This window comes from Salvelinus fontinalis, chromosome 27, assembly GCF_029448725.1.
Source record: "Salvelinus fontinalis isolate EN_2023a chromosome 27, ASM2944872v1, whole genome shotgun sequence".
In the NCBI taxonomy this organism is placed as follows: domain Eukaryota; kingdom Metazoa; phylum Chordata; class Actinopteri; order Salmoniformes; family Salmonidae; genus Salvelinus; species Salvelinus fontinalis.
In genome coordinates, this window is record NC_074691.1 from 36,013,432 (window position 1) to 36,023,172 (window position 9,741).

The following is a 9,741-nucleotide window of genomic DNA, read 5'->3' on the forward strand; positions in this document are numbered from 1 at the left end:
AGAGACGGACTGTTAGGCTACAATGTATCCCCGTAACTAACCCAGTCACAATAGAGACTGTTAGGCTACAATGTATCCCCGTAACTAACCCAGTCACAATAGAGACTGACTGTTAGGCTACAATGTATCCCCGTAACTAACCCAGTCACAATAGAGACAGACTGTTAGGCTACAATGTATCCCCCTAACTAACCCAGTCACAACAGAGACTGACTGTTAGGCTACAATGTATCCCCGTAACTAACCCAGTCACAATAGAGACAGACTGTTAGGCTACAATGTATCCCCGTAACTAACCCACAGTTCTAATAGAGACAGACTGTTAGGCTACAATGTATCCCCGTAACTAACCCAGTCACAATAGAGACTGTTAGGCCACAATGTATCCCCGTAACTAACCCAGTCACAATAGAGACTGTTAGGCTACAATGTATCCCCCTAACTAACCCAGTCACAATAGAGACTGTTAGGCTACAATGTATCCCCGTAACTAACCCAGTCACAATAGAGACTGTTAGGCTACAATGTATCCCCCTAACTAACCCAGTCACAATAGAGACTGTTAGGCTACAATGTATCCCCGTAACTAACCCAGTCACAATAGAGACAGACAGTTAGGCTACAATGTACCCCCGTAACTAACCCAGTCACAATAGAGACAGACTGTTAGGCTACAATGTATCCCCGTAACTAACCCAGTCACAATAGAGACAGACAGTTAGGCTACAATGTATCCCCGTAACTAACCCAGTCACAATAGAGACAGACTGTTAGGTTACAATGTATCCCCGTAACTAACCCAGTCACAATAGACACAGACAGTTAGGTTACAATGTATCCCCGTAACTAACCCAGTCACAATAGAGACAGACTGTTGGGCTACAATGTATCCCCGTAACTAACCCAGTCACAATAGAGACAGACTGTTAGGCTACAATGTATCCCCGTAACTAACCCACAGTTCTAATAGAGACAGACTGTTAGGCTACAATGTATCCCCGTAACTAACCCAGTCACAATAGAGACAGACTGTTAGGTTACAATGTATCCCCGTAACTAACCCACAGTTCTAATAGAGACAGACTGTTAGGCTACAATGTATCCCTGTAACTAACCCAGTCACAATAGAGACTGTTAGGCTACAATGTATCCCCGTAACTAACCCAGTCACAATAGAGACAGACAGTTAGGTTACAATGTATCCCCGTAACTAACCCAGTCACAATAGAGACAGACTGTTAGGCTACAATGTATCCCCGTAACTAATCCACAGTTCTAATAGAGACAGACTGTTAGGCTACAATGTATCCCCGTAACTAACCCACAGTTCTAATAGAGACAGACTGTTAGGCTACAATGTATCCCCGTAACTAACCCAGTCACAATAGAGACAGACTGTTAGGCTACAATGTATCCCCGTAACTAACCCAGTCACAATAGAGACAGACTGTTAGGCTACAATGTATCCCCGTAACTAACCTAGTCACAATAGAGATAGACAGTCAGGCTACAATGTATCCCCCTAACTAACCCAGTCACAATAGAGACAGACTGTTAGGCTACAATGTATCCCCGTAACTAACCCAGTCACAATAGAGACTGTTAGGCTACAATGTATCCCCGTAACTAACCCAGTCACAATAGAGACTGACTGTTAGGCTACAATGTATCCCCGGAACTAACCCAGTCACAATAGAGACAGACTGTTAGGCTACAATGTATCCCCGTAACTAACCCAGTCACAATAGAGACAGACTGTTAGGCCACAATGTATCCCCGTAACTAACCCAGTCACAATAGAGACTGTTAGGCTACAATGTATCCCCGTAACTAACCCAGTCACAATAGAGACTGTTAGGCTACAATGTATCCCCCTAACTAACCCAGTCACAATAGAGACTGTTAGGCTACAATGTATCCCCGTAACTAACCCAGTCACAATAGAGACTGTTAGGCTACAATGTATCCCCGTAACTAACCCAGTCACAATAGAGACTGTTAGGCTACAATGTATCCCCGTAACTAACCCAGTCACAATAGAGACAGACAGTTAGGCTACAATGTATCCCCGTAACTAACCCAGTCACAATAGAGACAGACTGTTAGGCTACAATGTATCCCCGTAACTAACCCAGTCACAATAGAGACAGACAGTTAGGCTACAATGTACCCCCGTAACTAACCCAGTCACAATAGAGACAGACTGTTAGGCTACAATGTATCCCCGTAACTAACCCAGTCACAATAGAGACAGACTGTTAGGCTACAATGTATCCCCGTAACTAACCCAGTCACAATAGAGACAGACTGTTAGGTTACAATGTATCCCCGTAACTAACCCACAGTTCTAATAGAGACAGACTGTTAGGCTACAATGTATCCCTGTAACTAACCCAGTCACAATAGAGACTGTTAGGCTACAATGTATCCCCGTAACTAACCCAGTCACAATAGAGACTGTTAGGCTACAATGTATCCCCGTAACTAACCCAGTCACAATAGAGACAGGCTGTTAGGCTACAATGTACCCCCGTAACTAACCCAGTCACAATAGAGACAGACTGTTAGGTTACAATGTACCCCCGTAACTAACCCAGTCACAATAGAGACAGACTGTTAGGCTACAATGTATCCCCGTAACTAACCCAGTCACAATAGAGACAGACAGTTAGGCTACAACACAACGCAGAGAGAACACTTGAAACCGATAACACAGCAGTTGCTTTCAACCAGCTGTAGGTACGGTTAGATGTGAGTCAACAACCAATTGTTAAGAGGCCTTTCAACCATTCAAACCACACTGTTTTTAACTTGGATCAGTGTAGTGAGATACCATTCAGCAGAGGGTTTAATCCTAATCAATTTAACAGTACATGCAGTGCATTTGGAAAGTATTCCCACCCCTTTACTTTTTCTACATTTGGTTATATTACAGCTTTATTCTAAAATGGATTACATATTTATTATTTTTTTATCATCAATCTACACACAATACCACATAAGGACAAAGCAAAACCAGGTTTTAGAAATGTTTGCAAATGTATTCAAAATTAAAACAGAAATACCGTATTTACGGAAGTATTCAGACACTTTTTTTATGAGACTCAAAATAGAGCTCAGGTGCATCCTGTTTCCATTGATCATCCTTGTACAACTTGATTGGAGCCCACCTGTGGTAAATTCAATTGATTGGACATGATTTGGAAAGGCACACACCTGTCTATATAAGGTCCCACAGTTGACAGTGCATGTCAGAGCAAAAACCAAGCCATGAGGTCGAAGGAATTGTCCGACGAGCTTCGAGACAGGATTGTGTTCAGGCACATATCTGGGGAAGGGTACAAAAACATTTTTGCAGCATTGAAGGTCCCCAGGAACACAGTGCCCTCCATCATTCTTAAATGGAAGAAGTTTGAAGCAACCAAGACTCTTCCTAGAGCTGGCCGCACGGCCAAATTGAGCAATCGGGGGAGAAGGAAGGTGACCAAGAACCCGATGGTCACTGAAGGACATCCATCTCCGCAGCACTCCACCAATCAGGCCTTTATGGTAGAGTGGCCAGATTTACTGAGGAATGGCTTCAAAAGGCACGTGACAGCCCGCTTAGAGTTTTCCAAAAGGTACCTAAAGGACTCTCAGGCCATGAGAAACAAGACTCTCTGGTCTGATGAAACCAAGATTGAACTCTTGGCCTGGAATGCCAAGCATCACGTCTGGAGGAAACCTGGCACAATCCCTACGTTGAAGCATGGTGGTGGCAGCATCATGCTGTGGAGATATGTTTCAGTGGCAGGGACTGGAAGACTAGTCAGGATCGAGGGAAAGATGAACAGAGAAAAGTAGAGAGAGATCCCTGATGAAAACCTGCTGCAGAACACTCAGGACCTCAGACTGGGGAAAAGGTTCACCTTCCAACAGTACAACGACCCTAAGCACACAGGCAATACAATGCAGGAGTGGCTTTAGAACAAGTCTCCGAATGTCCTTAAGGTGGCCTAGCCAGAGCCCCGGACTTGAACATCTCTGAAGAGACTTGAAAATAGCTGTGCAGCAACGTTCCCCATCCAACCTGACAGAGCTTGAGGGGATCTTCAGAGAATAATGGGAGAAACTCCCCAAATACAGGTGTGCCAAGATTGTAGCGTCATACCCCAAAAGGCTTGAGGCTGTAATCGCTGCCAAAGGTACTTCAACAAAGTACCGAGTAAAGAGTCTGAATACTTAGGTAAATGTGATATGCATTTTATTATTAATAAATTTGCTAAATAAATGTATCTGTTTTTGCTTTGTCATTATAGGGTAGCGTGTAGATTGAGGGGCAGAAACCATTTAATAATAAGGCTGCAATATAAAATGTAGAGAAAGTCAAGGGGTCTGAATACTTTCCCGAATACACTGCACATTTTAGTATCTGTGACCCCAGCGAGAATCGAACCCATCACCTTGGTGCTGATAACACCACACTTTCACCAACTGAACCACATCAGGACCCAAGCTCCAAGGATACAAAGAGCTCTGTGTTACCATTGAGACTCCTAATGCAGCGGATGTCAAGGTTCTTCAACAGCCCGTCATCCCGAAGGTCCAGATTCTTTGGGATGGTTTGCAACGCTAACCGAGCAAACAGGATGTCGATCTAAAAATACACAACAAACAGTTCATGGACATTTTTTTTTTAACGTGGTACATCTCAATATTAGATGTACAGAACCAGTTTTGCATGGTTTCCTTGCAGTAATGCAAATGTTCACATTTTAGGCCTATAAAGGAATCATGAATAAAAAAAATACATTCAAATGTCACACCTCAATGCTGTCGAAAGACAGCTTTATGACCGGGACAAATGCCTCCTCAACAGCCTGGAAAATAAAGACAGAAGTTCATGAACAGTCTGCACCCCGTTCATTTTTAGGTATGCATCTTTACCTCCAACTCTACCAATACCCACTTCACTCTCACTTACTACCAACAACAAGTCCCACTCTACCAATACAATACCCACCCTCAAATCCTTGACCTCCTCCTGCTCCTTCAGCTTGTCCAGGAACGAGGAGAAGAAGTCTGTCCTCTCCACATGCCGAGGAGCCACAAACAGGGCGTCAATGTCTGCCCCTAGAAGACGAACACAAGGACAGAAGACCTTGTTTAGATGTAAACTCTGTGGTCATGCGTTTTCAGAACTTTTGAACCTGTGTGGTCGACAGTCATATTCAGTAGGTACCAACAAATGTTTTGAAATTAAAATTAGCATTCCTGTTGGACAACAACTCTTACTGTAACTTTTGCAGTGAAAAGTGGACATAACATGTACCTTTAGTGTGAACTCCTAACCTGTACGACCCAAATGTGAATATCTTCCCTCCAACAGTCTCAATCACTGAGGCAGGCAGATTCTAGGAGAAAATAAAAAAATTTGTACATACTGTTGAATCATGGTAGGTAACAGTGCCATGCGGTTGTCATATCAACCCAAAATTATCTGCACAACAAATAGCACACGATTCCATTTTATAGTGCAGAGTCCTGATCAAAAGTAACGCAGTACATTTGGGACTCAGCCATTTGATGTTATCACCAGACCCCTTGATGTACCAGAGAACTGTCTACAGGCGAGTGTAAAATAATACCTTTGTCTCACTGACGTCATGGATCCATTCCTTCACCAGGGTGTTCAGTTTTCCCAAAACATGTATTCTATGGAAAACAAGGCATGATTTAGAGGAAGTCTGTGGTATTCTGAAGTTGAACCCCCTAGAGTCGATGTTCACACCCCTGCTGAAATGTAATTAGCATAATAAATAAAATAAAAAGAATAATATATATATATCTCTAACTTAAACCGATGGATTTTTTAAGGATTATTTGTATTATGCTAATTGATTTCGGCATTACATTTATTTATTTTTTGCACTGAATGCGTCTCAATCCACCACATCCGCTGATGCTGCATCCGAGGTGGCTGAGTTTGAGTGGTGTTTGTCAGACTGAGACACCCCGAAAATCGGTTTTCTCAACTGGCAGTTTCATTAAATATTACCCACAAAACACCAGTGTCAACGTCAACAGTGAAGAGGCAACGCCGGGATGCTGGCCTTCTATGCAGAGTTGTAAATAAAAAGCCATATCTCAGACTGGCCAATAAAAAGAAAAGATTAAGATGGGCAAAAGAACAAGACACTAGAGAGAAGGACTCTGCCTACAAGAACAGCATCCCGGAGTCACCTCTTCCCTGTTGACGTTGAGACTGGTGTTTTGTGGGTACTATTTAATGGAACTGCCAGTTAAAGACTTGTTTGAGAAAAAGACGCCTCACTAGACACTCTAATGTACTTGTCCTCTAGCTCAGTTTTACACCGGGGCCTCCCACTCCTCTTTCTATTCTGGTTAGGGCCAGTTTGCGCTGTTCTGTGAAGGGAGTAGTACACAGCGTTGTACGAGATCGGCAGTTTCTTGGCAAATTTTCACATGGAATAGCCTTCATTTCTCAAAACAAGAATAGACTGACGATAACTATAGTAGTATGTCACTTTATAACCACGGCAGGAAGCCTAGTGGTCAGAGCGTTGGGCCAGTAACCGAAAGGTTGCTAGAGCGAATCCACAAGCTGACAAGGTAAAAAAATCTGTCGTTCTGCCCCTGAACAAGACAGTTAACCCACGGTTCCCCTGTAGGCCGTCATTGTAAATAAGAATGTGTTCTTAACTAACTTGCCTAGTTAAATGTGTATTTTTATTTTATATATATTTTTAAATACAGTTTACCAAGTACTGACTGAAACCCCAACATAAGAATAATTGGCTGATGTACTGGCAAGATATTGGATAAAGTTATCCTCCTCCTCATAGGCCTTGACACTACCTGATATAACTTGTGTTCATTCTAACATGACCATTTACGAGTGACAACCATCCTACCTGCGCTGTAGTTCCAGCTCCTCTTCAAACACCCCGTACGGTTTCAGGGCCTCAGTCAGCCTGTGTGTGAGGACCAGGTCAGCCTCCTTAGCTTGGACCAGGCTGATAGGAGAAGTGATCCCATAGTGTTTGGGAGTCTCCCGACCCAACGACACCTGGTTAGCAGTTGGACTGAAAACAGGACAGGACAGATGTGTTTGTGATCTGAATAAATGTATGTGCCATGTAACAAATGTTACTAGAAATTTCTCTTGGTATTGTACAAAGAAACATCCACACATCAACAATCCATCAATACAAATATACATGACAGCCCATACAGAAAGTGTGTAATGGCATCACAGCACATACAAATGTTGTGTGTAGTGTGTCTTTTATAGTTAGTTCTATACTGACTCCCTAGCATACATTGCCTGCTGTGGTTTCTGTGGGTGTGGTGGAAGAGGAGAACAGACATAGCTACACATCTTCATATTGGACTCTGGGGAAAAACACAGAGGCTTCTGAATGGATTCTGATGATGTCATGTCTCATATTAATCTAGAATGTTTTGACTGAACAGAGACAAGGACATAATCAACATCAACTTGGTGACATTCTGTAATGTTACAGTTTGATGTTGACATGACATTACAAAGGCCTAACATGCTGACCAGACCAGGCATGCATGTGTCCGCTATCGTGCGCATGTTGGTTTTGTCCACCCACACCAGACACGATCAGGACACGCAGATTGAAATATCAAAACCAACTCTGAACCAACTAAAATAATTTGGGGACAGGTCACTTGCTGTTGCTAGCTAATTTGTCCTGGGATATAAACAGTTGTTATTTTACCTGAAATGCACAAGGTCCTCTACTCCGACAATTAACTCACAGACAAAAGGTTAAAAACAGTTTGTTTCTAGCAATCTCTCCTCCTTCAGGCTTCTTCTTCTTCAGACTTTATATGGAGGTTGGCAACCAACTTTAAGGTTCATTACCACCAACAACTGCACTGGAGTGTGGACTTCATTTCAACTTTCAATCACCCACATGGGTATATGCTCCTAAAAACCAATGAGATGAGAGAAGAGGGACTTGCAGCGTATCAAGTGTCACAAATAGAACCAATGTATATTTTAGCGGCTGGCTATTCAGAGCGTGCGAGCAGTGTGTGTGCAATGATTGAAAAACATGTATGTTTACATTTATTTTGCAATGCGAGCGGTGTGGTCAGCATGTGAGAGAACATATGTTTGCACCAAAATTGATTTGACACGTCTAGTGACCCATCACAATGCAAAACATAACATGCTGACCACACTGCTAAAATAGACCTTGGTTCTATTTGTGTCACTTGATACGCTGCCAAGTCCCTCCTCTCCCATCTCCTCATTGGTTTTTCGGAGCATATACCCATGTGGGTGATAGATAGATGACCTGAGGTCTATAATCCAGTTGTTGGTGGAAATGCACCTTAAAGTTGGTTGCCTACTGCTATATAAAGTCCGAAGAAGCCTGAAGGAGGAGAGAAAACTAGAAACAAATTTTTACCTGTGGATTAATTGTCGGAGTAGAAGACTTTGTGCATTTCAGGTAAAATAACCCATTGTTTATATCCCAGGACAAATTAGCAAGCAACAGCAAACTAACTATCTACATTTCCAAATGTTTTTCGACCTGTCCCCAAATTACTTTAGTTGGTTCAGAGTTGGTTTGGATATTTCAACCGGCGTGTCCTGATCGTGTCTGGACAAAACCAACATCCGCGCGATGGCCAGCATGTAAGAGCTACGTCTAAATGTCAGTGGGCAAGACACCGGAACAGCCAACTTTCTCAAACTGGCAATGAAGCCACATGGTATTTTAGCTGTATCTGACAAATATATTTAACATAATTGCGAAAGAGACAATACAAACGAATTAGAGTAGTAACGGTAGCAAACGTTGTCTTTGTTTGCATTTAACCTTTAACGGCTTAACGTTTGCAACTGACAAATTACAATATCAACTTTACACTTAACTTTGGCGCTAGAAAACACGTAGTTAACTAACGTTAGTTGGTTACCGAATCACAATTACCTACTAGCTACGTGCTAGATGGCGCAAACATAGCATAACAAAGCTAACGTTCGTTAACGTGTGTTTTGTTATGGTAGCTAAGTCCTGGAAATGCTAACTAGCCGTTTGCAACTTCACTTGCCAAGAACGCTTGAATGCATTGGGTTAAAAGTCAGACGGTACTAACTAACTACTGTAGCTAGCTAATACTCAATTGTTTCTATACAATTTCCCGCTACAAAACCTGCTACCAAAAATAAATACTTGACAAACTGGCTCGCCAGCATCGGTAGGCCCAATCCCCTTTCCAAACACGTATCTGTCCAAAGTAACGAGATACTTACAGAGCCATTGAAACAACCTCCAGTAAGTCCAATCAGCCTTCCCAAAATTCCCTTCTCATACTCGTTTCTTATTTTATTTAGCTAGCTATGTTATTTAACCAGCAACCGAGCAGTGGGATTTACACCTTTTGTTTCCTCTAAACATGGCGCGTGTTCAAGCTGTGCGGTCTGCAAAAATCGCACGGTGAGTGGGTTGTGTTAACGTCATACTGTAGAGCACACTTATCACATGGGAACTGTAGTCTTTTAAAATAGATGGGCATTTTATTTTTTATTTGACCAAGCAAATTGACTGAACACATTCTCATTTACAGCAACGACCTGGGGAATAGTTTCAGGGGAGAGGGGCGATGAATGAGCCAATTATATGCTTTAAGAGCTCTGTGTAGTAAGTACTCTGAGTTATCACACGTCCTTTAAAAAAAAAATGTTATTTTTTT

The 9,741-nt window shown here is 42.4% G+C and overlaps 1 protein-coding gene across 1 annotated transcript in view; it reads right to left on the reverse strand.

Moving 5' to 3' along the window:
• Positions 1–9,499, reverse strand: part of LOC129825502 (poly(A) polymerase alpha-like) — a 34,292-nt gene extending 24,793 nt beyond the window's left edge. Inside the window, exons 1-7 of the mRNA XM_055885653.1 lie at positions 9,302–9,499; positions 6,915–7,085; positions 5,628–5,694; positions 5,312–5,393; positions 5,003–5,112; positions 4,806–4,859; positions 4,525–4,636 (exon numbers count right to left, since the gene is read on the reverse strand). Coding sequence (XP_055741628.1) covers positions 4,525–4,636; positions 4,806–4,859; positions 5,003–5,112; positions 5,312–5,393; positions 5,628–5,694; positions 6,915–7,085; positions 9,302–9,309 — 604 coding nt within the window. The 5' untranslated portion in view covers positions 9,310–9,499. The remainder of the gene's footprint in view (positions 1–4,524; positions 4,637–4,805; positions 4,860–5,002; positions 5,113–5,311; positions 5,394–5,627; positions 5,695–6,914; positions 7,086–9,301) is intronic.
• Between the last annotated feature and the right edge of the window lie 242 nt (positions 9,500–9,741).